General features: G+C 40.6%; 1 protein-coding gene across 4 annotated transcripts; it reads left to right on the forward strand.

Moving 5' to 3' along the window:
* Window positions 1-2,148: 2,148 nt before the first annotated feature.
* On the forward strand, window positions 2,149-15,670 carry LOC106587437 (zinc finger protein 280C). 4 transcript variants are annotated; one of them, XM_014175834.2, is made up of 20 exons: window positions 2,149-2,463; window positions 3,026-3,201; window positions 3,417-3,628; window positions 3,995-4,094; window positions 4,314-4,559; window positions 4,704-4,769; window positions 4,875-4,984; window positions 6,559-6,758; window positions 7,858-8,015; window positions 8,199-8,299; window positions 8,480-8,626; window positions 11,082-11,216; window positions 11,398-11,624; window positions 12,306-12,446; window positions 13,095-13,157; window positions 13,352-13,470; window positions 13,584-13,614; window positions 14,422-14,464; window positions 14,570-14,616; window positions 14,738-15,670. In XM_014175834.2, the coding sequence occupies exons 2-20, from the start codon at window positions 3,033-3,035 to the stop codon at window positions 15,342-15,344; spliced, it is 2,922 nt and encodes a 973-aa protein (XP_014031309.1). In that variant the 5' UTR covers window positions 2,149-2,463; window positions 3,026-3,032; the 3' UTR covers window positions 15,345-15,670. The 4 variants fall into 4 exon arrangements, with proteins under 4 accessions (XP_014031309.1, XP_014031306.1, XP_014031307.1 ...); XM_014175831.2 differs by having other exon boundaries at window positions 2,150-2,463; window positions 4,311-4,559; XM_014175832.2 differs by having other exon boundaries at window positions 2,150-2,408; window positions 4,311-4,559.
* Window positions 15,671-17,606: the final 1,936 nt, after the last annotated feature.

The raw sequence follows: 17,606 nt of genomic DNA on the forward strand, positions 1-17,606 counted from the left end.
AAGAGAGGTTGAACAGTCTAGTAATAGGAGTTGCAACAATTGCGGTAGATCATTTTAGAAAGAGAGGATCCAGATTGTCTAGCCCTGCTGATTTGTAGGGGTCCAGATTTTGCAGCTCTTCAGAACATCAGATATCTGGATTTGGGTGAAGGAGAAATGGGGGAGGCTCAGGCAAGTTGCTGTGGGGGGTGCAGAGCCAGGTGGAAAGCATGGCCAGCCGTAGAAAAAAGCTTATTGAAATTCTCAATTATCGTGGATTCATCGGTGGTGGCAGTGTTTCCTAGCCTCAGTGCAGTGGGCAGCTGAGAGGAGGTGCTCTTATTCTCCATGGACTTTACAGTGTCCCAGAACTTTTTGGAGTTTGTGCTACAGGATGCAAATTTCTGTTTGAAAAAGCTAGCCTTTGCTTTCCTAACTGTCTGTGTATATTGGTTCTTAACTTTCCTAAAAAGTTGCATATCGCGGGGGCTATTCGATGCTAATGCAGAATGCCACAGGATGTTTTTGTGCTGGTCAAGGGCAGTCAGGTCTGGAGTGAACCAAGGGCTATATCTGTTCCTGGTTCTACATTTTTTGAATGGGGCCTGCTTATTTAAGATGGCGAGGAAAGCACTTTTAAAGAATAACCAGGCATCCTCTACTGACGGAATGAGGTCAATATCCTTCCAGTATACCCGGGCCAGGTCGATTAGAAAGGCCTGCTTGCTGAAGTGTTTTAGGGAGCGTTTGACAGTGATGAGGGGTGGTCGTTTGACCGTGAACCCATTACGGACACAGGCAATGAGGCAGTGATCGCTGAGATCCTGGTTGAAGACAGCAGAGGTGTATTTAGTGGGCAGGTTGGTCAGAATGATATCTATGAGGGTGCCCATGTTTACAGATTTGGGGTTGTACCTGGTAGGGTCCATGATAGTTTTGGTGAGATTGAGGGCATCTACCTTAGATTGTAGGACGGCCGGGGTGTTAAGCATATCCCAGGGTTTTTCTTTATTTTTACTATTTTCCACATTGTAGAATAATAGTGAAAACATCAAAACTATGAAATAACACATATGGAATCATGTACCGGTAGTAACCAAAAAAGTTTTAAATAAGTCAAAATATATTTTAGATTTTAGATTCTTCAAAGTAGTCACCTTTTGCCTTGATGATAGCTTTGCTCACTCTTGGCATTTTCTCAACCAGCGTAGTCACCTGGAATCCATTTCAATTAACAGGTGTGCTTTGTTAAAGTTAATTTGTGGAATTTCTTTCCTTCATAATGCATTTGAGTCAATCACTTGTGTTGTGACAAGGTAGGGGTGGTATACAGAAGATAGCCCTATTTGGTAAAAGATAAACAATTTCTAATACAATTTCATTTAAACTTCCTCTATCAGCTGTCTGTGCGGTTGGTCCTTTGTGCGTTGTAATTTGAGTAAAAACATCCACAGAAAATAATTATTAAACAAACCTTTCCAAACTCTGGTACTGCCATTGACATTTCTATTACCTGGCACATGCGCAAAACTATATATGTAAACACCTGCAAGACTTTGGTTACTACGCATGCATTGTGTGCACGTTCTTCTGTCTTGTGCGCGTGCTTCAGGTGATGAGAAAGCAAACCATGATAGCTAACACAGAGACACAAGTTTTGAAGCTGGTTCAATAATACTTTCCTGAGAATATTTTGTCTTAAATTTCTACCCACAAAAGGACAAAATCAGTGGACAACAGGTAGAGTAAGTTCCAATGGAATTTAATTCAATATTTGTGACAGACAGGGGACCTATAGGTTGTATGTGACTATGTTGTCAAAGGGACAGCATAGGAACGTCGGGACTAAGTGCTACAGTGCTTTCACAGGTTTTGTTAGGTAGTTGACGACCAAGTTCACAACTGACCAAAAACAAGTAGTGGAATAGTGGTGAGGTTTTAATGGGTGTAGAGTTAGTTGGTAGGCGGAAACACAGGGCTAGATAACAGAAATAGATGGCCTCACATTCCAGTACAGTAGGTGGCGGTGTATGCACATTTCAGTTGGTTGTGATCCGCCAATACACATTTCAAGAAGAAGAATTAAGCTGATCTGCTTAAAACGTGGACAGACTTTGGGCGGTGTCTGTTTGCACACCGCCATTATACCATAGAAGAAGATTTTGGGCGGAGTAAACACTAATGCTTCGCCTCTTCCTGTTTGTCAACAGTTACCACTTCCACAAAGTCATAAACCTTGCCTATTTCTATAATGTATCTTCTTAAAATGTGATGTTAAACCAAACCATAACCACACTGCTAACTCCAACGAATTGTTGTTTTCATGAATTTTAACGATATAGCTAATTTTGAGGCAGTGGTAACCTTCCTTTCAGCAAACCCCACATTTCCCATCAGCCACCACGATATTCACAGACGCTCCATTGAAGGTATTTCTCATTTTGTACTAAGGACTAACCACCCAGTTAAACGTTAGATTGAAAGGTAAGTGGACTCTGTACTTGGCCACTGGTATACTTAGAATGTTGGTATTGTTGAATAGCATTTAAACATCCCTTAGTATTACTGCATCAGATAAAATGAAGTTGGAACAAAGAGATCGATGTTGTGTTGTCGCGCCAGACGCCATGATTGGTTGCCCACACTGTAGCTAATAATGGCTGGCTATCAGAGTTAGCTAGCTACTGTACTGAGCTAAAATAGATGGTAACTGGACGGTTTGGTAGATAACGTTAGTATATCTAGTTAACTATGTGGTGTTCTGCATTGTATTTCCAGCCTTTCTATGTAGCTAGCTATGGTTTTTCGACGGGATATAAGCAAAAGGTCCATTAACTAACTAGTCGCGCGGGCGAACGGCTATGAGGAATCAACGTTTCCAATTTCCTAGCTTTTCCTACTAGCTAGTTAGCCAGGTACGCAAAACATGTTAGCTAACCTTAGCCATGGTTTCTTCAGCTAGCTGTGGGCTAACTTTGTTTGACTAGCTAGCTAGTTAACTGTTTGTTTCTAACTAACATTAACGTAACTCTCATCCATTTTTCAGCTTCACAATGTCCGAGCTTTTTATGGAATGTGAGGAAGAGGAGCTGGAGCCATGGCAGAGACAGACACCAGAAGTTAATTTGTTGGGCGACGGTAAACATGATGATGATGACGACGATGAACCTATATTTGTTGGGGAGCTTAGTACTTCAAACGACACCATTAACACCAGACCAAGTATGTTTTCTTCTCTTGGTATGGCTCAGTTAATGTTAGGTCTCCGACACTGTTGTCTGTTTTCTCTAGTTTGGATAGTTTGCATACACAATATCCTTTCATTGGATCCTTTTCCCTTAGTTGCTCTACAAAGTTGGTAAATATGATTATCAATATAGATTTTATTGCATTGATACATAAACAAGAGTGGTTAATTATCTGACCTGTCTTTGAAGCAAACAACCAAAGAAATGTGAAGACCACCCCAGTTCAAAGTGGCGGAGTTGGAAGACCAAGAGCCTCTAGGATGACAATGACACACAACTCGCCCCAAGTTCATCTCACTCGGGGTCCAGTTCCCCAGAATATCATTCCTGGGAACGGGTTGAACAATGCACCTCGACCCTTAACAGCAGTACCACCACAGCCCATCATTATCAACAACCAGGTATATTGTGTTTTGCTTTAGATATCACTTATTTCACTTTGCTATACATTGCAAAGAACACACATTAGATTTGAGTAATTTAGCAGAGACTCTTATCCAGAGAAACTTACAATTACTGTATTAATCTTAAGATAACTAGGTGAGACAAACATATATCACAGTTGTAAGTACATGTTCCCTCAATAAAGTAGTTATCAGCAAAGTCTGTGCTAGTAGGAAAATACAAATGCAGGTTTTTCTACGATTGTGGTGCTGGGACAGAGAAGAGCTTTGACTGGGCACCTGTTTAGTTATAGAGATGTAACTTTTGGCTGTAATGGTGTTGGTGCAATGTTTTAATAAAATCTGTTTGCCTTTTTTTCTTAGGGTTACATTATGACCACACCACAGTTATCGGCCAACTCGGCTTTCCTCGCTTCCCTTGGGAAACAGTATCCCCCGGGGACATCTTTCACTGTGGTTCCAGGTAAAAATAGAAATATTACATCCTAACTTGATTGCAGGCAGGCAGGCAAGCAACAAACCAAAACATAACACACATTTTTGTATTTCAGAGCAGACTAATAATTGGAAATTAATTTGGTGCATCTATGCTCAAGTACTTATATATTCCCTATACAGCCACAGTGCACACATACTGCTTTTTGCGGTGTTTCATATTTGTAATGTGTTTTTTTTTCAGCAGGCCAGCAGCACATTTTGCAGCAGATGACTCCAGCAGCAGGCCAGCAGCACATTCTGCAGCAGGTGACTCCAGGGAAGCCTTTACCTGGGGTTATCCACAGGCCTCAAGTGCACATGATCCACAACAACGTAGTGACCTTGTCCAATGTGCAGGGCCCCGCCGCATTGTCTTCCCAGCCCAACCGCTCAAATTCTACCAACCTCCAGATTGTGTCCCCAGTTATTCAAGCCAAAGGCAACAGCTGGGGTAAACCAAAATATCTTACTTGTTTGACCCAAAGATATTCCTGGCCAGGTCACGTGGTCAGGAAAACGGTGTGTGACCTCATGATCTGAAGATTGCATGTGACTTGTGATAATAAGTATGAATCTATTTTCTCCCCTTAAACAGACTATGGCAAACGGGGTTTACCTCAAGACCAAAACAGCACAGCTAAAAAAGCAAAGCATGACATAGGTAAGGGTTTCCTTACATCAGTTGCATGCTCTGTTATTAGCTAGATTCATTAGCACTGTTACTTTTTTATTTTTACAACTGAAATTTAGTTTTTTGTTTTTGCAGGGTCTCCCCACGCCCAGGAGATATTAGAAAATGGAGCACGTTTTTGTAAAAAATGTCCAAAGTGTAAATTTGATTTCTACCAACAAGTTGTCATGAAAGACCACATGGTGGTGAGTTTACTTCACTCATTCTAAAATGCATGCCTTTAGCTGTGACAATTGTTTTACATAACTGTTCTATAATGTTGCTATTCAGGGCTTGCCATTAACTTTTTTAGCCACTTGTACTTTGGACAAGGACAGATTTTTTGTTTACTTGTTCCAAAAAAAAGGCTAACACTATTTTTACGTCATGAGTCAAGGGACCACTTTAAAAAAAACTTTTTTTTTTTCCATTAAAAAAAATCTGATAAATGTAACTGGGCTACAGTCTGCCTATTGGCATCTTTGCATATTCATTAGTGTCTCAAAATACAACACTGCCCCTTTTAAGGCTCTCCTTGAGGATCGTTGGCTATCCTTGGTAGCCTATAAAATATTACAATTACAACCAAATACTTTTTTGTCTTTTATATATTAAAGGGCGTCCCTAGGACGATAAAACATGTATGCGGTTCAAAACAGACTGGGACAGGTCTGGGATGACATACTTTAAAACATTTTTTAGCAATGATGCTGATGCAACAGATCAGACCGTTTTGCTTAAAATGTTGATTGTTTTATTTCTTATTAGAAACTCAACTATGTCCACATTGCCTTAGGCTACCCACAAATGTTCCAACATGCAATTAGTGGGAAAGCACCTTTCTCAAAAGCGCTCCACATGTGCGAGCGGTTTCATATGACAGAGATGAAAATATCTGTTAGAAATGAAGAGGGGAGATCTAAAGATGTATAAACTGGCATGGTTTACTCATGACTAGTATTATGCCTTTGGCTGTTGGAAAATAAAATATTGTTGATTTGAAAACCAATAGAACATGAGAAATTCTGCTTTCAATATTTCTGTGGTCATATTTTGCCTAGGCTAGACTACTTTGAAACAAGTTAAGACCTGCTTAATTGTTTAAAACTTCGACATGAAACTTACAGGTTTTAAACAATTTAAGTTTATTATGAAATGGTTTCAAAAGCTTGGCTGCCTCCGCTCAGATTCAAGATGGGTGATGTGCAGTGCGCAACATGCACTGTCCTCCACTCTCCGGTCTTGTGACCATTTGATCTGAATGAAGCGTGCCTCGAGTATGTCGACAGAATCAAGCCTTCAGACGTTAATGTTAATTATCCTTCATTATATTTGTCAAACATGACTGCCGTTTAGCCTATATTTATGTAATTAATATTCTCATTAAGTGTGCCTACATTTTTCTGCCGCCTCTCTCTGTCAGCATCGGTCTGGACATGAGGCTGTAGCTAATATGCATATCAATTACAATTTGACGTGCAGGCTTTTTTGTTTATGTACATGAAAAATTGATTTGAATATTATTTCAGTGTTTGCTTCTCACATCCAATTCTGATCGCAGTAATTGTTTGATTTTTTTTTTTTTACTTGTCCATTTTGAACAAATCTATGTTCTTGTCGTAATATTTATTTTTTACTTGTCCCGAACAAGAGGACAAGCGTTAATGTCGAGCCTTGCTATTAGTGCATGAACCAGAGCCTTAGAGGCACTTTAACAACTACAATATCAACTCTGCAGATTGTAATTTGTTCACCTATTTTAAATTTACTTTAATTTCAGAAATGTTGTCCTCACCTATTGGAGTGTGTCTTCCCCTCAACCCCAAAGTCTACTTACCTTTTTGCAAGCAAGCGCATTATGCTTGTCACAGACTTCTACTATGGTAGATTTGAGGGAGACAAACCAAAATCGCAGCCGCAGAAGACCCCATTTACCTTTAAGTGCCAGAGCTGTTTGAAAGTACTCAAGAACAACGTCAGGTAACTACAGCAGGTGTTGCTTGCTGTGCAGCTCTGCTTTTGTTTTCAATAAGCCACTGTATTCCTGTATAATACGATTATTTGTGGCGAAAAAAAGGTGTCTTGTCTACTGCACAAAATGTTTGTTTAAACAGGTCATTTTCTAATCCAAAGAACTCCTCTATATCCTATTTGTCCAGTGGCATAATGAAAACAATACATTTGGCATTTCACATGTTTACATAATGCAAACACATTACACAATTACTGCCACCAATAAGCAGATCAGTGGACATATCTTCTATATTTATATGAATGGCTCACTGTTATTGGAAATGAATGGATACATCAACCGGCTTTTCGTCAATACGTTACCCCAAGTGTCTACTGTGCTGTTTTGGTGCATGGAAATGGTGTTCATAAACAAGTGTTAAATGAGCCCTCTGCCCATGGAGAGTGATTAACTTTAATGTGAAGAGAGGAGATTCAATGTGTTTCAGCCCTCATCACAGTTTTCTCCCCCAGATGGATGACATATCAACTCATATTCCCATTTGGGGCCAGAGATGAATAATGGCTGCTAGTTTGGAACTGCTCCTTTGATTAAATAACTTTACTTCAGGGCGTTGCAAGAAAAGCCTCTGTAAGCTCCTTTTAATGGGCAGACGCATTTGTACTGAACCCAGTCTGGCAGCAGAGGTCATAGTTTGTCTGCATAAAAATCTCTATTAGGGGAGCTGAGGTAAGACTGCTGGCTGAAAAATGGGCCTTGCCTGCCTTGTCAGTGCAGTGGTTACATGAAAAGGTTGTGTGGCTCGGGGGCAGCCGTGGAACACCACATCATTAAGCAAAACAAAAAGATGTGCGTAATTGGCAGTATTATAATGGCAATTATGAAACAATTATAATGGCAATACATTTATGAAATTTCCTCTTGTGGATTGGATAGTTACACATTTTTCTCATTTTTAATAGCTTGTTTAAAAATGACATTTTACAATGCAATTTTTTTTTTTAAAGATAAACGGCAAAGCTGACACTTTGTTGCTTTTGCATTTGTGGTTTCTGACGCTACATTGCTATCGATATCTTATCTTGAACTTTGTGGTGACTCTTGTAGGTTCATGAACCACATGAAGCACCATCTGGAGCTGGAGAAGCAGAACAGTGAGAGCTGGGAAAGCCACACTACCTGCCAACACTGCTACCGGCAGTACTCAACCCCATTCCAACTGCAGTGCCACGTCGAGAGTGCCCACAGCATGGTCGAATCTTCAAGTAGGCATACCAGTCAATAGCAACCAACATGAAACGTCAATGAAACCATACATTTCACCTTAAAGTATTGAACACTGTCTCAAGCAATCATACATTATTGTACATAGGTTGATTATAGTAATATAAATAAAGCTGTCTTTAACAATTTGGGCCCATTTTAGTAATTCATTGTTGTTTTTGTAGCCAATTGCAAGATATGTGAATTAGCCTTCGAGTCTGAGCAAGTGCTCCTGGAACACATGAAGGACAATCACAAGCCTGGCGAGATGCCCTATGTCTGCCAGGTACATTTTGTTTATCGATCATGTTTTTATATTAATCTGTTCACAAAGAAAAGTTATTAATAGTAGAGATGCCCTGGCATTACAATCAGGAATTGAAACATTTAATTCAAATTATTGAAGGGATTTTACTTGCAGTCCTGAACCATTTATTTTTCATACTAATACATTGTCTCCTTCCAGGTGTGCAACTACAGGTCTTCGTTCTTTACCGATGTGGACACACACTTCCGTACGGTGCATGAAAATACAAAGGATCTCCTTTGTCCTTTCTGCCTTAAAGTTCTTAAAAGTGGTCATGTCTACATGCAGCACTATATGAAGCATCAGGTAAGAGGCTTAGTTATATTGGGTACTTTTCTATTGTTAAATATGTGCAACAATTCATGATCAATAAATATGTTGATTGGGTCATTTTTGATTGATGGGGCTCATGTTTGGACTGACCTGGCACACGTTGTAATTTCCTGTCAGTTTCCTGATGTTTCAGCCTCTTAATAAAGCAGTGAATGCTGCAAACCGTTTTCTCTCAGAGTTTGAGTTTTAAAGCTGGCTGGTTTCAAAGAAATTGAACACGCTTGTGAGTTGCCCTATTGGCTTTTATTCTGAGGTTGGATTGATTTGGTTGTCTGCTGAACACCTTGATGTAATACATAACTGTCTCACAGCAATGTCTGCTTCCTTTCACCTGCCTAACCTCTCTGACAAAAAACAAACCAGATCAACTCCACAAATCACTGTATGTAGCCATACAACAAAGCCAACAGAAACGTTAGTCTAATACCAAGCCAGCCAATGGTGTAAGAATCAAAAAGGATTCAATGACCCTGTTAGCTGTGCCAACCAACAAAACACAGAAATGACACATTGTCCTGAAATCTTACCCTTTACTAAGGATAGCTGAACCTATTATCTACAGTTGAAGTCGGAAGTTTACATGCACCTTAGCCAAATACATTTAAACTCAGTGTTTCACAATTCCTGACATTTTAATCCTAGTAAAAATTCCCTGTCTTAGGTCAGTTAGGATCACCACTTTTATTTTAAGAATGTGAAATGTCAGAATAATAGTAGAGAGAATTATTTATTTCACCTTTTCTTTCTTTCATCACGTTCCCAGTGGGTCAGAAGGTTACATACACTCAATTAGTATTTGGTAGCATTGCCTTTATATTGTTTCATTTGGGTCAAACATTTCAGGTAGCCTTCCACAAGCTTCCCACAATAAGTTGGGTGAATTTTGGCTCTTTCCTCCTGACAGTGCTGGTGTAACTGAGTCGGGTTTGTAGGCCTCCTTGCTTGCACATGCTTTTTCAGTTCCGCCCACATATACTTTCTATGGGATTGAGGTCAAGGCTTTGTGATGGCCACTCCAATACCTTGACTTTGTTGTCCTTAAGCCATTTTGCCACAACTTTAGAAGTATGCTTGGGGTCATTGTCCATTTGGAAGACCCATTTTTTTTAAATTTAATTTTTATTTAACTAAGTCCGTTAAGAACAAATTCTTATTTTCAATGACTGCCTAGGAACAGTGGGTTAACTGCCTTGTTCAGGGGCAGAAGGACAGATTTTTATCTTGTCAGCTCGGGGATTCGATCTTGCAACCTTCCGGTTACTAGTCCAACGCTCTAACCACTAGGCTACCTGCCGCCCATTTGTGACCAAGCTTTAACTTCCTGACTGATGTCTTGAGATGTTGCTTCAATATATCCACACAATTTTCCTCCCTCATGATGACATCTATTTTGTGAAGTGCACCAGTCCCTCCTGCAGCAAAGCACCCCCACAACATGATGCTGCTACCCCCGTGCTTCATGGTTGGGATGGTGTTCTTTGGCTTGCAAGCCTCCCCCTTTTTCCTCCAAACATAATGATGGTCATTATGGCCAAACAGTTCTAATTTTGTTTCATCAGACTAGAGGACATTTCTCCAAAAAGTACAATCTTTGTCCCCATGTGCAGTTGCAAACCGTAGTCTGGCTTTTTTATGGTGGTTTTGGAGCGGTGGCTTCTTCCTTGCTGAGCGGCCTTTCAGGTTATGTTGATATAGGACTCGTTTTACTGTGGATAGATACTTTTGTACCAGTTTCCTCCAGCATCTTCACAAGGTCCTTTGATGTTCTGGGATTGATAAGCACGTTTATCTCTAGGAGACAGAACGCATCTCCTTCCTGAGCGGTATGACGGCTACGTGGTCCCATGGTGTTTATACTTGCGTACTATTGTTTGTACAGATGAACGTGGTACCTTCAAGCGTTTGGAAATTGCTCCCAAGGATGAACCAGACTTGTGGAGATCTACAGTTTTATTTCTGAGGTCTTGGCTGATTTCTTTTTGATTTTCCCATGATGTCAAGCAAAGAGGCACTGAGTTTGAAGGTAGGCCTTGAAATATATCCCACAGCTACACCTCCAATTGAGTCAAAGTATGTCAATTAGCATATCAGAAGCTTCTAAAGCATGACATTTTCTGGAATTTTCCAAGTTGTTTAAAGGCACAGTCAACTTAGTGTATGTGAACGTCTGACCCACTGGAATTGTGATACAGGGAATTATAAGTGTAATAATCTGTCTGTAAACAATTGTTGGAAAAATTACTTGTGTCATGCACAAAGTAGATGTCCTAACTGACTTGCCAAAATTATAGTTTGTTAATAAGAAATTTGTGGAGTGGTTGAAAAGTGAATTTTAATGACTCCATAAGTGTATGTAAACTTCCGACTTCAACTGTACCTATATGCAGTCTCATGTTTTTCTATTGTACTTGTTTTGTCAATTTGACAGAAAAAAGGAATTAATCGTTGCGGGAAATGCAGGCTGAATTTCCTCACCTACAAGGAGAGAGTGGATCACAAGACTCAGCACCATAAGACTTTCCAAAAACCCAAAGCTCTGGAGGGCCTTCCTCCTGGAACCAAGGTTTTGACTCTTCTTATTTAGCCTCGCAAAACATCTCACTACCTCTGTACCAATTATCTATAATATACATAAAATCAATGGCAACTGCAATAAAAGCTAGTTCTATTACAAGCGTTTAAATCATGGCATGAATTCAGATAATCTTAATTTGATCTGTTTTTTTTTTCTTCTCATATTTCAGGTGACTATCCGGGCCTCTCTGACCGGGCCATCTCCCAGTTCCACCCGTGCTGCTGAAAAATCCAGTGTCAGTGTCATACCAGAGGTCCCAGGCATAAAGGCAGCCAATGTAAAAGCTCGGAGCAGTACATCTACCACACAGGGCAGCAGTGGGGGGAAAGGCAAGGCCACAGTGAGCAAGAAGCTCCTCAAGCAGCAGAAGAACAACCATGTGTTGCAGAGTCTCAGGTCGGTACATCACTCAGTCAACTTGTTTTTTCCTCACGAACTACATCTTTTCTGTTACAGGATCTAAACTATGGTCAGGGCTGATCCTTTTCATGGTTGGTTATGAACAGGGCTCTAAAGTCAAACGTTTCATGGGTAGAACTGGTGCTCTCAAAAAAGTTAGGAGCTAATGAGGTGACATGACTGGACAACAGGTAAAGAAATGCCTGCGAGGGGTTTTGGAGCATCTTGTGAAGTGGTTTATAAATGTATAACCAATTCAAAATAGAACATTGCACAGGTAATATGGTTCATATCTGTTTACCAGTTTGTGCTAGAAACAATATGTTTTCGCAGTAGTGATGCTTTATTAGCTCCTAACCATGACAGTAACGAATCTGTGCTCGCTTTTATGTCTAGGTCACTCAAACAACGGTACAGCGAAGCCTAATCATTACAACAATTATTATCTGGGAGATTGTTTTCATAGTCGCACGGTGCTCCCAAAATATGTCAGGTCGCACAGCAAAATATTTAAGAGCATATGCGACCAAAATGGTCACACTTCAGAGCCCTGGTTATCAATATATTACACCAAAGTAACTTGTATGTTTAATGCATCTCAATGTTTTACTGAAGGTAATAGTACTTTAAATATAAATGAAATAATGATGCCCCAATTAGTTTTCTCTACCTTTTTAGTATTGGCGAAAGAAGACACACCTGCATTGAGTGCTACTCGGAGATTCATGACTTCTATAGTCACTATCCCATGGTTGCAATTTGTGGCGCATGCAAGTATCGGACAAGTTGCAAAACTTCATTTGGAAACCATATGATAAGGTAAAAGCTCCTTGAGTATCAGACTCATAACGCATGTATCCGCTGCATGTACGAAACTTTAGGAACACCCCTACAAGGTGTCAAACGTTCCACAGGGATGCTGGCCCATGTTGACTCCAATGCTTCCCACAGTTGTGTCAAGTTGGCTGGATGTCCTTTGGGTGGTGGACCATTCTTAATAAACACGGGAAACTGAGCGTGAAAAACTCGGCAGCGTGCAGTTCTTGACAAACTGGTGCGCCTGGCACATACTACCATACCCTGTTCAAAGGCACTTAAAATATTTTGTCTTGCCCATTCACCTTCAGAATGACACACATACACAATCCATGTCTCAGTTGTCAGCTTAAAAATCATTTTTAAACCTCTCCTCACCTTAATCTACACTGATTTGAAGTGGATTTAACAAGTGACATCAAGAAGGGATCATGGCTTTTACCTGGTCAGTCTGTCATGGAAAGAGTAGGTTTTCTTAATGTTTTTTGAACAGTGTATATGCCCATTTTTATATTTTAGCCATTTAGCAGACGCTCTTATCCAGAGCAACTTACAGGAGGAAGTAGGGTTAAGTGCAGATTTTTCACCTAGTCAGCTCAGGGAGGATGTTTTATTGTTCATATTACATATATACAAATATATATTTGTCAGGTTCCATAGTGCCATCTCAAAAGAGAGATTCCGGAAAATGAGGAAAATCCCAGTTGTCCTAAGGTACGTGTCCCTAACTAAACAAATCTGGTCTCAAATCAATTCGTTAATGTTGCCATTATTCTGCACTCTAGTTTTTGGTAATGACTTATTTAATAAGTAGTGTTGCATTTTTACCAAACGTTACCATAATTAAGCTCCATGCAAGTTTATTCTATTCAGTCATTATAAATCACATTTTACCTACTGTTTTGCAGGAATTTAACCCTTGTCTGTCTGAACTGTGACTTCCTGGCGGATGCGCATGGAACTGACCTCATGAGCAAGCATTTGATTGACAGACCACACCACGTCTGTAAGGTCATACTAGAGAAAGGTATAAAGTTTATTGCATTTTTCACAACCAGATGCTTAGGCGTCGCATTTCGTTTATATAATAATAATAATAATAATAACCTGTCTGCATGTCACGTTTGTCTTGTCTTGCAGAAGGTGGTGCTGTAGATGACGGCATTAGAGGGTGAGTAGCTACTCTCCCAATGCAGCAGATAACGAGAACATCCTAAAATAAAAGTAACACCCCTCAGTGTTGTAATGAGAATCTGAGTTTGATCAAGTACTTGTGAGACTTCCAACTCCCTGACCTATGAGTTGTTTGGAAGCATCCATTATTTTGAGAAATCTTTACCATATACTTTTTATGTTAAGCTAATTGGGATGCATATTAAGTGTATTTAAAAAAATATATATATATATATTTATAGACCTTCACAAATGCAAATGGAAGCTTTGGCCTTAATTAATACCAGAGAACATTGCTTAATTAATGTGTGCCTAAAGTAAGGTAATTTTGTCATTGGGAAGTTGCTGAAATGAAAGGTCATTGTAGAATCTCTTTTGCAAGAATATCCTCGTCTTCATTTCTTGTATTCCTTTGAGGAGCCAAACGCACTAACAATACACATGAGATCAAGTTCAAATGTAATCATTTCATAAATATGTTGTTTCTCCTGAGAATTGAATATGCACAATTCAATGCTAATTGATATTTATGCTAAATTCCTGTTCTGTTTGAAGAATGATTGTCTGGACAAGGTCATTGGTCCTTTTGCTTCATGATTAAAATATCTTTGTTTGAAAAAATAGTAACTATTTGGATACTAATTCTGTGCTGATAAGCCAGCCTTAATTATGCTCTGAAAATGAATTTTAAGTTTTCATTACCATATTCCATATGCTATCTCCAAAGTAGTTTTATCAATTGTTTTATTAAAAGGGCTCTACATTTAACGGACTTGTCGTGATTTTCTCTTTTGTTCTGTTTCAGAAATAAGCAAGGGATGTCTGCTCTGATGTTCCCTGATATCCAGGTACTACTCTAGCTGGATTGTACCTGAGAAACACATATGTTTGATTTTGAACGGTTTCCTCAACCCAGCACCTCTTCTTTTTATTTTAATTTTTTTGTTACATAGAATGCTGAAACTGCCACAGTGAGTGGCGCTTTTGAACAATTGCACAGGTAATTAGGGGATGGTCCACACTAAATAGAACCTACAAATATTTTTTCCATCTTGGATGGAGTCAATTAGATTGATTTGGTACGCGTGTCTCTCTCTCCCCCCTCCCCCCTTCATTCACAGCGTTCCCAGATTGGAGGAGACCTCCAATGTCTTGTGTATCACCCCAGCTGCTGAAAGAGGGGATGGGCCAGAGGTAATGCATGTTCAGACCCAAGAGTCAGGAAGAGGTGATGTTATTCTACTAGACAACGATGATGCAGCAGTTAACCAGCTAGGAGAGGCAGAAGTGCAAGGGCTTCCACAGCTCTCTACAGTAGATCAGATCCATGGAGTCACACAGGCTACAGAGCTAAAAACACCCATGGAAAGTTCAGTCGAGGAAGACCAGTCTTTGCAGTCAGGGCCCATGGAAAGTGAAACACCCATGGAAAGCTCAGTTGAGGAGGAGCTGAGAGAGGTGTGGGCTTTGCAGTCAGCGACCAGGTCCCCCTCTAGTTCTGTGGCCTGTGAGTTAGAGGGGGAGGCGGTGTGTTTGCATGAGTCATTAAGCAAACCGGAATCTGTGAGCTTTGACGACAGTAAGAAGGTTAGCGCTTCCCTGGAGACCATCCCCTTAAATGTTGTAGACCAAGAGGTGAACGATATCGTGGAAGCAAAGGACATCTCCTCGTCCTCTCAAAGTCCAGCTGAAGTCAGGGCAGACGACAGACATTCCCTCCAGTCCTGAAACACTGAAGGAATCGGCAGCCTCGGAGTAGAGAAAAGTGGACCGGGTGTATTTTTAAGAAGACTGCATACTATTGAAATGTATTTCTCTTCCCCATTTTCTTAAAGTTTATTGTCCTTGACCAGATGGACATAAGCTGAGACGTGCTATGTGTTTATTATATTTGGCATTTGGAAAAACATGTATCATTTTTTTCTATCAGTGCAAGATTTTACTTCTGTCAAACTTTCAATTTGGTTGTAAGCTTTCAATGAAAGTGAAAATGGTACACAATGTGAATAATTTGACTTTCTGTAGTGTGTTGAAAAATACACAATCTGAATGTTTATGCTTTCCTTGATCTATGAACTTGTACTCAAGTGTGAAAAGTCCTTGAAATATCTTCTTGACTATCCTTCCACTAGTAGATATAGGCCTTTTATTTTTATTTTGGTTACCTCTACTTCCATTGACATTTCATAGGTGCTTTTGTGTATTTTTAATATACTAAACTCAGCAAAAAAAGAAATGTCCTCAACTGTTTTTCAAACTTAACATGTGTAAATATTTGTATGAACATAAGATTCAACAACTGAGACATAAACTGAACAAGTTCCACAGACATATCACTAGCAGAAATTGAATGTGTCCCTGAACAAAGGGGGGGGGGGGGTCAAAAGTAACAGTCAGTATCTGGTGTGGACACCAGCTCCATTACGTACTGCAGTGCATCTCCTCATGGACTGTACCAGATTTGCCAGTTCTTGCTGTGAGCTGTTACCCCATTCTTCCACTGAGGCACCTGCAAGTTCCCAGACATTTCTGGGGGGAATGGCCCTAGCCCTCACCCTCAAATCCAACAGGTCCCACACGTGCTCAATGGGATTGAGATCCGGGCTCTTCGCTGGTCATGGCAGAACACTAACGTTCCTGACTTGCAGGAAATCACGCACAGAATGAGCAGTATGGCTGGTGGCATTGTCATGCTGGAGGGTCATGTCAGGATGAGCCTGCAGGAATGGTACCACATGTAACGCACAGCGTTGAGATCGCCTACAATGACAAGCTCAGTCCGATATGCTGTGACACGCTGCCCCAGACCATGACAGACCCTCCACCTCCAAATTGATCCCGCTCAAGAGTACAGGCCTCGGTGTAACGCTCATTCCTTCAAAGATAAACACGAATCCGACCATCGCCCCTGGTGAGACAAAACCATACCTCGTCAGTGAAGAGCACTTTTTGCCAGTCCTGTCTGGTCCAGCGACGGTGGGTTTGTGCCCATAGGCAACGTTATTGCCAGTGATGTCTGATGAGGACCTGCCTTACAACAGGCCTACAAGCCCTCAGTCCAGCCTCTCTCAGCCTATTGCGAGCAGTCTGAGCACTGAGGGAGGGATTGTGCGTTCCTGGTGTAACTCAGGCAGTTGTTCCCATCCTGTACCTGTCCCGCAGGTGTGATGTTCGGTTGTACCAATCCTATGCAGGTGTTGTTACACGTGGTCTGCCACGGCGAGGACGGTCAGCTGTCCGTCCTGTCTCCCTGTAGCGCTGTCTTCGGCGTCTCACAGTACGGACATTGCCATTTATTACCCTGGCCACAGCTGCAGTCTTCATGCCTCCTTGCAGCATGCCTATGGCACGTTCACGCAGATGAGCAGGGACCCTTGTCATCTTTCTTTTGGTGTTTTTCAGAGTCAGTAGAAAGGCCTCTTTAGTGTCCTAAATTTTAACTGTGACCTTAATTGCCTACCGTCTGTACGCTGTTGCTTAACGACCGTTCCAAAGGTGCATGTTCATTAATTGTTTATGGTTCATTGAACAAGCATGGGAAACAGTGTTTTAAACCCTTTACAATGATCTGTGAAGTTATTTGGATTTTTATAAATTACTTTTGAAAGACAGGGTCCTGAAAAAGGGATGTTTCTTTTTTTGCTGAGTTTATAATCCATCACTTTCCCTTTTATCTTCTGTAGTTTGAGAGCAATCCAATGGATTTGAATCATTTGAGGGAGTTTGATTCAAATGCCCGTCACAGGCAAAAGCAGTGAGGGGGGAGGAGCGCCCTTCTCAAATCGAACAGTAGTCTGCGCCGCTCGTTCATGCTGGCAGCATGGTGCATCCTCCAGAAACACTTTGCCATAAAATGTTTGAATTTTCAAACTACTTTGCATTGGGAAGGCAGTGTTTTGATCAAAAGCAGTCACCTTTTTCATTTGAAACCAGTATCCTACTCAGTACTCCACGTGCTTAACCTATGTCACTTTTGTTTTGAGACAATTT

Source organism: Salmo salar, chromosome ssa26, assembly GCF_905237065.1.
Source record: "Salmo salar chromosome ssa26, Ssal_v3.1, whole genome shotgun sequence".
Taxonomy (NCBI): domain Eukaryota; kingdom Metazoa; phylum Chordata; class Actinopteri; order Salmoniformes; family Salmonidae; genus Salmo; species Salmo salar.

Bases quoted from the DNA above. Each gene is read 5' to 3' on its own strand.
- LOC106587437 (XM_014175831.2), top strand. From the start codon at position 3,033: ATGTCCGAGCTTTTTATGGAATGTGAGGAAGAGGAGCTGGAGCCATGG. The intron at 4,095-4,310 runs GTAAAAATAGAA...TTTTTTTTTCAG, and splicing joins ATCTTTCACTGTGGTTCCAG to CAGGCCAGCAGCACATTTTG. The intron at 4,985-6,558 runs GTGAGTTTACTT...CTTTAATTTCAG, and splicing joins TCATGAAAGACCACATGGTG to AAATGTTGTCCTCACCTATT.